At 42.0% G+C, this 13,884-nt stretch overlaps 1 protein-coding gene across 10 annotated transcripts in view; it reads left to right on the forward strand.

Moving 5' to 3' along the window:
- amph (amphiphysin) overlaps window positions 1-10,512 on the forward strand; it is a 134,088-nt gene extending 123,576 nt beyond the window's left edge. For all 10 annotated transcript variants that reach the window (XM_024434995.1, XM_024434998.1, XM_024434999.1 and 7 more), the window contains 3 exons: window positions 8,047-8,235; window positions 8,658-8,759; window positions 9,199-10,512. In XM_024434995.1, the coding sequence (XP_024290763.1) occupies window positions 8,047-8,235; window positions 8,658-8,759; window positions 9,199-9,303 (396 nt within the window). In that variant the 3' untranslated portion in view covers window positions 9,304-10,512. The remainder of the gene's footprint in view (window positions 1-8,046; window positions 8,236-8,657; window positions 8,760-9,198) is intronic.
- The last annotated feature ends 3,372 nt before the right edge of the window (window positions 10,513-13,884 follow it).

Raw genomic sequence — 13,884 nt, forward strand, 5'->3', positions numbered from 1 at the left:
GTCTAAAGAAGGGCCAGAAGTATACAGAATGGTGTCGTCTGCGTAGAGGTGGATCAGAGACTCACCAGCAGCAAGAGCGACATCATTGATGTATACAGAGAAGAGAGTCTTTCCAAGAATTGAACCCCGTGGCACCCCCAATAGAGACTGCCAGAGGTCCGGACAACAGACCCCCCGATTTGACACTGAACTCTATCAGAAAAGTAGTTGGTGAACCAGGCGAGGCAATCATTTGAGAAACCAAGGCTGTCGAGTCTGCTGTTGAGGATGTGGTGATTGACAGAGTCGAAAGCCTTGGCCAGATCATTGAATACGGCTGCACAGTAATGTTTCTTATCGTTGGCGGTTAAGATATCGTTTAGGACCTTGAGCGTGGCTGAGGTGCACCCATGAACAGCTCTGAAACCATATTGCATAGCAGAGAGGGTATGGTGAGATTCAAAATGGTCGGTTATCTGTTTGTTGACTTGGCTTTCGAAGACCTTAGAAAGGCAGGGTAGGATAGATATAGGTCTGTAGCAGTTTGGGTCAAGAGTGTCCCCCCCTTTGAAGAGGGGGATGACTGCAGCTGCTTTCCAATCTTTGGGAAACTCAGACGACATGAAAGAGAGGTTGAATATGCTAGTAATAGCGGTGGCAACAATTTCGGCAGATAATTTTAGAAAGAAAGGGTCAAGATTGTCTAGCCCGGCTGATTTGTAGGGGTCCAGATTTTGCAGCTCTTTCAGAACATCAGCTGACTGGATTTGGGATAAGGAGAAATGGGGAAAGCTTGGGCGAGTTGCTGTTGACCGGGGTAGCCAGGTGGAAAGCATGGCCAGCCATAGAAAAATGCTTATTGAAATTCTCAATTATAGTGGATTTATCAGTGGTGAGGTGAGATCTTGAGGTGAGATCTTGCATGGAGCCCCAGACTGAGGGTGATTGACCATCATCTTGAACTTCTTCCATTTTCAAAAAATTGCCCCAACAGTTGTTGCCTTCTCACCAAGCTGCTTGCCCATTTTCCTGTAGCCCATCCCAGCCTTGTGCAGGTCTACAATTTTATCCCTGATGTCCTTACACAGCCCCCTGGTCTTGGCCATTGTGGAGAGTCTGTTTGATTGAGTGTGTGGACAGGTGTCTTTTATACAGGTTACGAGTTCAAACAGGTGCAGTTAATACAGGTAATGAGTGGAGAACAGGAGGGCTTCTTAAAGAAAAACTAACAGGTCTGTGAGAGCCGGAATTCTTACTGGTTGGTAGGTGATCAAATACTTATGTCATGCAATAAAATGCAAATTAATTACTTAAAAATCATACAATGTGATTTTCTGGATTTTTGTTTTAGATTCACAGTTGAAGTGTACCTATGATAAAAATGACAGACCTCTGCATGCTTTGTAAGTAGGAAAACCTGCAAAATCGGCAGTGTATCAAATACTTGTTCTCCCCACTGTATCATATATTGACGAAAATTATGACTTATTGTCTTATCAATGTGCAACAGCCTGGGTAAGCTCTGGCCATCGTCTCTCAGCTCGAAAAAAAGAAAAGTGGATTTCTACTGGTGTGAGTGTTTAACTATTCCGAAATTAAACAAAAGGGCTATTGCAAAAGGGCTATACCAAACAAAGTCAAACGAACAAGGCGACAGTTAATCCACAAAAAAAATGGGAATACCACAACCATGATCGCATCGCAATAAATGTTTCTACTGCCAACTAAAATGTATATGCATTTCCTATAGGCAGATGTCAGTCGAATGTTTTAAATTGAAACTGCTTTTCAATTGTTCACTTTGCTTCTTCCCCCCCATTCCACGGTAGACGTTACGTAATTGCTTCCCATTTAGTATTGTGAACTGTCATTAATTGTTGCTGAACCACAAACAACTGCAATAATCATAACTCACATTTCTTGTGAATGCTGCCTTAACACCGCCATGACAAAATCTTTGAAAGTTATTTTCGTCGTTTTCTTATGTAGGAGGTTGCAACTTTACTGAGCGTTCAGATGGATAACTATTTGGTAAAGAACAGACATTGTACTTTGTAATGGAGAACAGGCACTTGTCTTAACTCTTTTTTTGATCCGTAGCCTTATGGTGGTTGGTCTGCATCAATAACATCTCTTTGTCTGAACTGTAGGCACCTGTGGATGCTAAAGGTTATCCTTAGGAAGATACTGGTAACAAACTGACTACTGAAATTTGCATCCCCGTTATCCTCATCGTGGTGATGTATCTAATACCAGTGCCAGCATTATTGCTAACACTTTATTTGAATCTGCCTACATAATGTGATCATTATGATGACATACTGCAACATGACAAAGCGAACGTCGCAAAAAGTTGTGGCATCTGATTTCCGCTACCTGATCTGTGAGATGTACTGTTATTTAAGTTTGTTGCGCAACAAAAGTACCTGCTATATAATTTGAAGGTTAGGTAAAGTGTTACTGAATGATGGAAATGTTGCAGCAGCATCCGGATTGCTGCACAATGCTCAACATTATGAATATATAATCTACAAGCTTGGTATCAGACTTGTCCTCAAAACGGATCTCCTTTAAAGGATACTGTTTTCACACATCGAAAACAAGCTTTTTGCTGTTAATATTTTCTATCAAAAGCCTCCTTTTCACATGACTTTACTTGAAACAAACAGTAGCAAGTAGGTTTACAAGTGTGGGTGTTACACCAGTAGCACTATCAAAGACCTAGTCCACTGGGCACACACTGCTTGGATCAACGTTGTTTCCATGTCATTTCAATGAAATTACATTGAACCAACAATGGAGTAGACGTTGAAATGACATCTGTGCCCAGTGGGAGATGATGATTTGGGCAGATAGTAGATTACGATGTTTGAAGTAAATGTATTTTCTATGGTGTGTTATAAACCTTGTTGTGTAATTCTTCCAGATCCTGTTTGTTCATACATACATTGTTATTATCACTTATAACTTTAACCCTTAAATTCAAAATTCAAATAGCAGTTCTGATACAATTATGTTTTCCGTGTCGTTATAGACGGGTTAGCTGGCAACGTCATGGAAACGATGCGTACGCTCCAATGGCAGAAGTCTGTATGTTGTGATTCTGGATGGCCAGATAGCAACAATGACAAGAAGCTCCCGTGTGGGGAATCGTAGGTGGCTCTTTCCAGCTAGTTGTATCTTGTTCTTGATACTATGTCTTGTTTTGAGGTGTCTTATATGGCAAAAAATGCATTAGCTAGCTAACCAACAATAACATTGGAAACGAAATATAGTTTACAAGTTGTCAACAACCTAAGCCAACCCCGTCTGTTTTGCCCTATAGTTGCGCACCCGACGGTTTTGTTGTTAAATAACCAACCTATCTATGCTCTAAATATTTTATGTTCATATATTGTTTTGTATTGAATAGTGCTGTTTTCGCCGTATATATTTTGAATGTATATATTGTGTTGTTTTCTGGTGGTTAAACTATCTTTTGCAGTGCTGCTAGTAGGGGAGACCAGGGGTAATTGTAACACATTTAATTTTTTCAAACAGAAACCAGCTAGTGTTATATGCCAATGTTTAAGTTCTCTCCCTGCTTGAAATTGTTCAGTCAAACATCTCACTATTAGCCTGTTTGAACATAGGTTTTTAGGGGTGAAAGTCGTTTTTTCCACAACCTGTATATGTTTTTCTACTCTCCTGGGCATTAATGTCCAATAATTCATCACTATATGTTGGCTTAACATTGACAAGTGTCACTATTTGTGTCTCTTGCTAGACACATAATGTTTTGTCATGGCTGCTAGGGTTGGGGTGCAATTGTAATACAAGCAGCCAAATGTTGAAAACAAGGGATTTTACTTTAAGATGGTATTAATTATACAAATACTAACTTAAAATAGCCTTGGGGTTCTGTAGAGTGCCAAATAATTTAAAACCTGTGCAACATCAGACTATTCAAGATGTTTTGAGCGGAACCGAATGGGGTTGTTACAGTAAATATTGGTTACGTACATAGAAATACTTATATTTATTGCAAAATCATTCCATACTGTATGTCTATGATATGATAATTCATAAACTTGAATGTTTTTTTTAAGTTAAGTGAGTTTATATGATTGATTCATTTGACATTTGACCCCAGCTACTGTTACATTTTCCCCGTGCCAGAAGAATTGTAACGTCCAGACTTTTTGGACTAAAATAAATATTGTGATCTGACGGTCTTATGTACAGACCGATAAATGGTATGAATGATTAGGAGACAGATGTACATAACTTGCCTAGTTTCAAGTAGTCTTTGAGCAGTAGAGAAAATACCAAAAATCTCCCAAACTTCTCACATTCTGAACTGTAAAATAATGTTGTCACCTTATTGCACTGGTGTGTATTGTTATTATTATTTATTATTATTTATTTTTTTACTGTGTATTCGTTTGTGGTGATCACTTCCATACTGTATTTGTTGAAAATTACATTTCCTATCAAATGCTATACGCACATATAGATCGATGACAATCTAATTCCATTTGAGTGGGAATCTATTCCCACCTTTATAAATGCCTCTTTTCTGAATACCATAGAACGGAATAATCCCCCATATTTTCAAACGGTATAAGAATAAGAGCGAACTCATTTGTCCTCATGCGCTGAGATGCTCTGACTCGTTGATCAAATCAAGTAATTGAATTTGTCACATGCGCCGATTACAACAGGTGTAGGTAGACCTTGCTGTGAAATGCTTGCTTACAAGCCCTTAACCAACAATGCAGTTTTAAGAAAATGGTAATGTTAAGTAAAAAATAGATCAGTTTAAAAAATATATATAATAATTACAAATAATTAAAGAGAAGTCGTAAAATAGCGGTAGCGAGTCTATATACAGGGCTGCCGGTACAGAGTCAATGTGCGGGGACACCGGTTAGTCGAGGTAATTGAGGAAATATGTACATGTAGGTAGAGTCTAAGTGACTATGCATAGATAATAAACAGAGAGAAGCAGCAGAGTAAAAGAGGGGGGTCACAATACAAATAGTCTGGGTAATCATTTCATTAGCTGTTCAGGAGTCTTATGGCTTGGGGGTAGAAGCTGTTAAGAAACCTTTTGGACCTAGACTTGACCCTCCGGTACCGCTTTCCGTGCGGTAGCAGAGAGAACAGTCTATGACTAGGGCTGGAGTCTGACAATTTTTAGGGCCTTCCTCTGACACCGCCTGGTATAGAGATCCTGGATGGCAGGAAGCTTGGCCCCAGTGATATACTGGGCCGTTCGCACTACCCTCTGTAGTGCCTTGCGGTCGGAGGCCGAGCAGTTGCCGTACCAGGCAGTGATGCAAACAGTCAGGATGCTCTCGATGGTGCAGCTGTAGAACTTTTTGAGGATCTGAGAACCCATGCCAAATCTCCTGAGGGGCAATAGGCTTTGCCGTGCCCTCTTCACAACTGTCTTGATGTGTTTGGACCATGATAGTTTGTTGGTGATGTAGACAGCAAGGAACTTGAAGCTCTCAACCTGCTCTACCACAGCCCCGTCGATGAGAATGGGGGTGTGCTCGGTCCTCCTTTTCCTGTAGTCCACAATCATCTCCTTTGTCTTGATCACGTTGAGGGAGAGGTTGTTATCCTGACACCACACTGTCAGGTCTCTGACCTCCCTATTGGCTGTCTCATCGTTGTCGGTGATCAGGTCTACCACTGTTGTGTCATCGGAAAACTTAATGATGGTGTTGGAGACATGCCTAGCCATGCAGTCATGAGTGAACAGGGAGTACAGGGGGGGACAGAGCACTTACCCGAGGGGCCCCCATGTTGAGGATCAGTGTGGCAAATGTTGTTACCTACCCTTACCACCTCGGGCGGCCCGTCAGGAAGTCCAGGATCCAGTTGCGGAGGGGGTGTTCAGTTCCAGGGTCCTTAGCTTATTGATGAGCTTTGAGGGCACTATGGTGTTGAATGCGGAGCGGTAGTCAATGAACAGCATGCTCACATAGGTGTTCCTTTTGTCCAGGTGGGAAAGGGCAATGTGGAGTACAATGGAGATTGCATCATCTGTGAATCTGTTGGGGCGCTATGCAAATTGGAGTGGGTCTAGGGTTTCTGGGATAATAGTGTTGATGTGAGCGATGACCAGCCTTTCAAAGCCCTTCATGGCTACAGACATGAGTGCTACGTGAGTGCTACGGGTGCTAGTCATTTTGGCAAGTTACCTTGGTGTTCTTGGGCACAGGGTCTATAGTGGTCTGCTTGAAACATGTTGGTATTACAGACTCGGTCAGGGACAGGTTGAAAATGTCAGTGAAGACACTTGCCAGTTGGTCAGTGTATGCTCGGAGTACACGTAATCCGTCTGGCCCTGCGGCCTTGTGACTGTTGACCTGTTTAAAGGTCTTACTCACATCGGCTATGGCGAGCATGATCACACAGGAGGAATGGGCCAAAATTCACCCAACTTATTGTGGGAAGCTTTTGGAAGGCTACCCGAAACGTTTGACCCAAGTTGAACAATTTAAAGGCAATGCTACCAAATACTAATTGAGTGTATGTAAACTTCTGACCCACTGGGAATGTGATGAAATAAATAAAAGCTGAAATAATTAATTCTGTCTACTATTTTTCTGACATTTCACATTCTTAGAATAAAGTGGTGATCCTAACTGACCTAAGACAGGGAATTTTTATTAGGATTAAATGTCAGGAATTGTGAAAAACTGAGTTTAAATGTATTTGGCTAAGGTGTATGTAAACTTCAGACTTCAACTGTAGATGAAAACTCTCTTGGTAAATAGTGTGGTCTACAGCTTATCATGAAATAGTCTAACTCCGGTGAATAAAACCTAGAGAATTCCTTACTATTAGATTTTGTGCACCAGCTGTTTACAAATATATATTGCCCGCCACCCCTTGTCTTACCAGAGGCGGCTGTTCTATCCTGCCGATGCAGCATAAAACTCACCAGTTATCCATGTTGTCATTCAGCCACGAATCGGTGAAACATAAGATATTACAGTTTTTAATGTCCCGTTGGTAGGATGTACGTGATCGTAGGTCGTCTATTTTATTATACAATGATTGTACGTTGGCTAATAGGACCAATGGTGAAGGCAGATTACCCAGTCGCCATCGGATCTTTAGAAGGCTCCCCGACCTACGTCCCTGATATCTCTGTCTCTTTCTACTGTGAATGACGGGGATTTAGGCTTTGTCGGGTGTCTGAAGTAAATCCTTTGCGTCCGACTCGTTAAAGACAAAACCTTCTTCCAGTACGAGGTGAGTAATCGCTGTCCTTATGTTTAGAAGCTCTTTTCGGTCATAAGAGACGGTGGCAGAAACATTATGTACAAAAAAGTAAGTTACAAATAACGCGAAAAAACACACACAATAGCATAATTGTTTAGGGGACTGTAAAACGTCAGCCATCACCTCCGGCGCCATTGTACAGGATGAGAACATCCGCTGATGACTAGAATACTGCTTGTCATTAGGGCTGTTGACTTTTTTGGTGGTCATCATCACGGCTGTTGAACTTACCCACCCCTATTTTATCTTATTGTCGGCGGCCTTGGACAGCTCCACTCCCTTTGCATATTATGTTTTTAAAAGTTAATGTAACAAAATGTTGGTGCAAACTTTAAATATCTTACCGGTATGTCAGTATACAACGAAAAAATATAATTGGGGCCCAGAATTTCTCTTGGTCATGTCCCCTGATCCCTCACCGACTTTCCTTGATGACCTTCGAGGTTTGGTTGCCACCATGTTGTTTACACAAGGTCATCATGTTTGTGATGAATGGTCATGAAGGAAAAGAGACAAGGAAAGGAAGCTTTTTTAGAACTATTGGGATGTACTGTAGCCATTGATGTAAACATGGATGGTATTCATGAAAATAGACACTGAAATGTCAACATATTAATCCAATGAAACCATGTTTCGAAACTATGTGGATCTGTGGTGTGAAAATCATTCTATTTATTTCTTGAAGAATATGTTAACTGCTTGTATGGTTACGTTTGAGCATGTATAAATGTGTGGATTTGTGTGTGTTATTGTGTCTCGTTAACGGGTTTCTTTCCTCACCAGGAGAAGATGCCTATTCCCTCAGTGGTGATTGAGCCAGCCTCCAGCAACGAAGGTGACGATGACCGCGACATTATTGACATTTCCCCAACGACCATCAGCGACAACGGAGTGACAGCGGACACCCAGACGGCCAAAGACATCACCACCTCCGACGGCCCACCAGGACTCCCTCCTGGCTTCCTTTACAAGGTTTTCCCTGGTCCACACACACACACACACACACACACTAACCCATTATACTCCTTTTTTGTGTCAGTCTCCCTCTCACTCTTGCCCTCTCAAACACACACACACAAACACCCACAAGACCTCCCTGATTCACACAAAAAGGCAGACCTGAATTGTACTGTGCTGGCTAGGTAGGATATTTTCTTTTCAGTTGGTCTTTCCAGCGACTATGGTGGATTCATAGTACAGCTGGGCTTTGCCAGGTTTGGCCCTATAGTGTGAAACTGGCAACACTCAAAATAGAATAACTGTATTTTGTTGTATACCGTTATCAACACACACACACACACACACACACACACACACACACACACACACACACACACACACACACACACACACACACGTGCTCTCATGCTGTATTATGAACTCCTATCCTGTAGGTGGAGACTCTGCATGACTTTGAAGCTGCAAACTCAGACGAGCTGGAGCTGAAGAAAGGTGACGTGGTTCTGGTTGTTCCCACGGCTACAGCAGAAGATCAGGTGAGGAAAAACTCTGTATTCACACTGTATTAAATCAGCTTTCAAATTCTAAAAACGCTATATTAATCCTGTACAAATACTGAGCACTTCACGTCCATAGAATATCATAAATCTGGTAAAATAGAGTGGATCTCAGATCATTGGTATAAAAAAAAACTAACACAGCACTCCAGTACAGTGACCAGATTCCATGTAACAGTATTCCAGATGATCCACTTGGTGGAGCCATAACCATATTGCTTATGCCTCATAGATCTGTGAACACTGAAAGGATAGGCTTTTGAGGAAGTAAAAGGACCGAAATAGAGCTGGGTCTTTGTCTACCTAACACATACACAAATAGAGTAGTTTAGCTTTATGTTAGCTACCAGCCTAGTACACAGGCATATCCATGGCCAATGAAATTCACCTCTTGCCTCACTTTCCCTATGTTTTCCAGGATGCGGGTTGGCTTACGGGTATCAAGGAAAGTGAATGGTCGCACCTTGGGGCCAGTGCCCACAAAGGACTCTTCCCAGAAAACTTCACACAGCGCTTGGAGTAACCATCTGAGCCCGAGAAAAGAGTTGTGGGTGAGGTGAAAGGGCCTGTATTCTCCAGACAATGTCTAGCCGAGTGTCTGCTAACCCGTCTGTGACCTTGTCTGCAAGACAGACCAAGGCCGTCACTGATAGAGGAAAGGACACAAACAATCAACAAAAAACAAACCAAGTGTGGATAAACACTAGTACCTGCTCGGAGCATAACGAAAAATAACATGAGCATGATGCGATAGTATGGTCTACCCTTTTTTTGTTTGTTAACCTTTAAGCAGCAGCGAATTGATGTGTGCTTTGTTGGAAGTGTGGTGACCTCCACATGTAAATCCCTTGATCTCCACATGTAAATCCATATCTGTTTCAAGGATAAACTAAAATGAGAAATACCTCCTGAAGAAAAAAAAAAGTTACCTTATCTTCTCTGCACCAAGTGTATTGTATTGATTTTGTTGCTCTGCAGTGGAATTTCTAAGAATCTGTAGTGCTATGATCTATCTAACTGTTCTTGAGTGTTACTTTAAGTGTTTTCTTTCTGACATTTCAGCCATAAATGTTACCTTGCATCATTGTTAGTGTTCTCTTGTAGTGTCATGGCTGTATGTGTGCGGCTGTAGTGATTATTTTTTTGGAGTACTCAGTGTTGACATTGTTCATTGACAAGACATGCTGTGCTCTTGCCGAAACAACATAATTGACGTTGAAATTCTGAGCATTGGAATGGGACGTCCGATGAGTTTCCAGCATGAAAAATGATGTTTGTGATGAAGCTGAGATCCGGGAACTGGCAGATGCAGCTTTCTCAAAGTAAAATTTAAAAAATAACACTGTAGCTCCCTAACATAAAACGTTAATGTGTATATCGTTATACCTTATATCTGCAATTACATATATACAACAAACCAAGTCAACCAGTGGAAAGACATATGAAGTTATTTATTTGTGAATGAAATGTTATGATAAATTGTATTTATTTAACTTTATATTTTTAAAGTTTAAGATCACTGGGAAGGTGCTGGGAGAGAAATCAGATATGCAATTTATGTAATTGGTTTATATACTGTAGGGTCACAATAGTCCAACTGTTCAGTATAGCAATGAATATGACGTCACTCCTGTTTTCGTACAGTTAGCCCTCACTGTATAACCTTTTTTTGTGATATACATATCTGTGATTATTTATCTAAAGGTGAATAAAGAATAGTTAATATGTTACAGCTCCTCGTTGATTGGGAATTATTTGCAGATCTGGTTCAAATACATGCGTATTTAAGTATTTGTATTTTAAATACTTATTGTCTGGCCAAATCAACTACTTCTATTTGAAGTATTTGAAAGTATTTTTCTAATAATTTCCACTAAATACTATTTGAAACTAATTTCAAATACTTGTTTCCAAATACCCTGGAGGACCAAACAGACTGGGGTACAAATGCATGGAGTATTTAAATATTTGTATCTGGAAATACACTTCTATCTGAAAATACATGTCAATACTTTCCAAGTGTATTTCCAAATACATACCAATATTCAAATAGTATTTTTTCAAAGAAAAATATCCAAATATGATTTTTGTTGTTCATGAAAAACAGGAACTTGTGAGTTGCACAGCGTGGCGGGGTCATCGACATTCAATTTACTGCACTTGCGAGAGTCAGACAATACCAAATCAAAGTGCCTATACACTGTAGATAAAGAGCTCCAGAAACGGCTTCTCCAATAGAAATGCCCGATCACGCTTGTAGGTGATGTTATGGCGACGTTGTGTCGCACTGACCTGCGCATGAGCAGCCCGTCAAATCAAAGGCACTCCTTCGATATCAAGTTGAAGTAATACTTTAAATTGCATACTCAAATTGATACAGGACACTGCATAAGACAGGAGAAATACTCCAGATATAACAGACTGACCCGTAGCCCCCGACACATAAACTACTGCAGCATAAATACTGGAGGTTTAGACAGGAGGTGTCAGGAGACACTGTGGCCCCATCCGATGATACCCCTGGACAGGGCCAAACAGGCAGGATATAACCCCACCCACTTTGCCAAAGCACAGCCCCCACACCACTAGAGGGATATCTTCAACCACCAACTTACCATCCTGAGGTGAAGAGATTTCTGAATGTTCTTCACCCAGCATACACCCCTCCAACCAGACATGCTTTATCTACTCATTTGCTGGATGCAGAGTTCAATAGAGTTAAAGTGAAGGTCAAGCAAATCATAGAGAAAGCACTGCATTGCAATCATCTCTGATGGGAATAATTAACTATGCAATCTCCACCCCTCAACTAGTATTCTACAAGTGCACAAACACAAGAGACAACAGACACACTAGTCTCTACATTGCAGATGAGCTGAAGGCAGTCATCAATGACCTTGGACAATCTCTATTGCACTCCACACTGCCCATTCCCACCTGGACAAAAGGAACACCTATGTGAGAATGCTATTCATTGACTACAGCTCAGCGTTCAACACCTTAGTGCCCTCAAAACTCATCACTAAGCTAAGGACCGTGGGACTAAACAACTGTTGGGCTGCCCCAGGTGGTAAGGGTAGGTAACAACAAATCCGCCACGTTGATCCTCAACACAGGGGCCACTCAGGGATGCATGCTCAGTCCTCTCCTGTGCTCATGACTACATGGCCAGGCACGACTCCAACACCATCATTAAGTTTTACGATGACACAACGGTGGTAGGCCTGATCACCGACAACGATGAGACAGCCTATAGGGAGGAGTTCAGAGACCTGGCCGTGTGGTGCCAGGATAACAACCTCTATCTCAACGTGAGCAAGACAAAGGAGATGATTCTGGACTACAGGAAAAAGACAGTTCTACAGCTGCATCATCGAGACCATCCTGACTGTTTGCATCACTACCTGTTATGGCAACTGCTCGGCCTCCAACCGCAAGGCACTACAGAGCGTAGAGCGTACGGCCCAGTACATCACTGGGGCCAAGCTTCCTGCCATCAAGGACCTCTATAACAGGCGGTGTCAGAGGAAGGCCCTAAAAAATTTCAAAAACCCCATTCACACTAGTCATAGACTGTTCTCTCTTCTACCACACGACAAGCTGTACCGGAGCGCCAAGTCTAGGTCCAAGAGGCTTCTAAACAGATTCTACCCCCAAGCCATAAGACTCCTGCACATCTAATCAAATGGCCACCCAGACATTTTTGCATTGTCCCCCCCCCTTTTACACTGCTGCTACTCTCTGTTATCATCTCCTATGCATAGTCACTTTAATAACTCTAACTTCATGTACATATTATCTCAACTAACCGGTGCCACCACACATTGACTCTGTACCGGTACCCCATGTATATAGTCTCGCTATTGTTATTTTACTGCTGCTCTACAATTACTAGTTACTGTTATTTCTTATTCTTATTCATATGTTTTTTTTAACTTCAATGTTGGTTAAGGGCATGTAGGTAAGCATTTCACTGTAAGGTCTACACCTGTTGTATTCGGCACATGTGACTAATAACATTTGATTTGATTTGAGGCAGCATTTATTGTAGCTGGGGATTTCAACAAATCAAATATGAGAGCAAGGCAACTTCAATTCTGCATATTGACTGTAGCACTCGCGCTGGAAAAACACTGTATCACTGCTACTCTAACTTCAGCGATGCAGACAAGGCCCTTCTCCGCCCTCCTTATGGCAAATTTGACCACGACTCCATTTTGCTCCTCCCTTCCTATAGGCAGAAACTCAAACAGGATGTACCCGTGATAAGGACAACGCTGGTCTGACCAATCGGAATCCATGCTTCAAGATTGTTTTGATCCCGCGGGCTGGGATATGTTCCGGGTAGTCTCAGAGAATAATAGTTTATAAGGAAGTGTATAGACGATGTTGTACCCACTGTGACCATTAAAACCTACCCTAACCAGAAATAGCAAACCACCGCATTCAACCATGGAAAGGTGACTGGGAATATGACCGAATACAAACAGTGTAGTTACTCCCTCCGCAAGGCTATCAAACAAGCGAAATGTCAATATAGAGACAAAGTGGAGTCGCAATTCAACGGCTCAGACACGAGACAGATGTGGCAGGGTCTACAGACAATCACGGACTACAAAAGCAAAACCAGCCACGTCACAGACACTTGACGTCTTGCTTCCAGACAAACTTAACACCTTCTTTTCCCGCTTTGAGGATAATAGAGTGCCACCGACGCGGCCCGCTACCAAGGACTGTGGACTCTGTTTCTCCGTGGCCGACGTGAGTAACACATTTAAAAGTGTTAACCCTCGCAAGGCTGCAGGCCCAGATGGCATCCCTAGCCGCGTCCTCAGAGCATGCGCAGATCAGCTAGCTGATGTGTTTACGGGCATATTCAATCTTTCCCTATACCAGTCTGCTGTCCCCACATGCTTCAAGATGGCCACCATTGTTCAGGTAACTGAACTAAATGACTATCACCCCGTAGCACTCACTTCTGTCATCATGAAGTGCTTTGAGAGACTAGTCAAGGATCATATCACCTCCACCTTACCTGTCACCCTAGACGCACTTCAATTTGCTTACTGCCCCAATAAGTCCACAGACGATGCAATCGCCATCA

Source organism: Oncorhynchus tshawytscha, linkage group LG10, assembly GCF_018296145.1.
Source record: "Oncorhynchus tshawytscha isolate Ot180627B linkage group LG10, Otsh_v2.0, whole genome shotgun sequence".
Taxonomy (NCBI): Eukaryota; Metazoa; Chordata; class Actinopteri; order Salmoniformes; family Salmonidae; genus Oncorhynchus; species Oncorhynchus tshawytscha.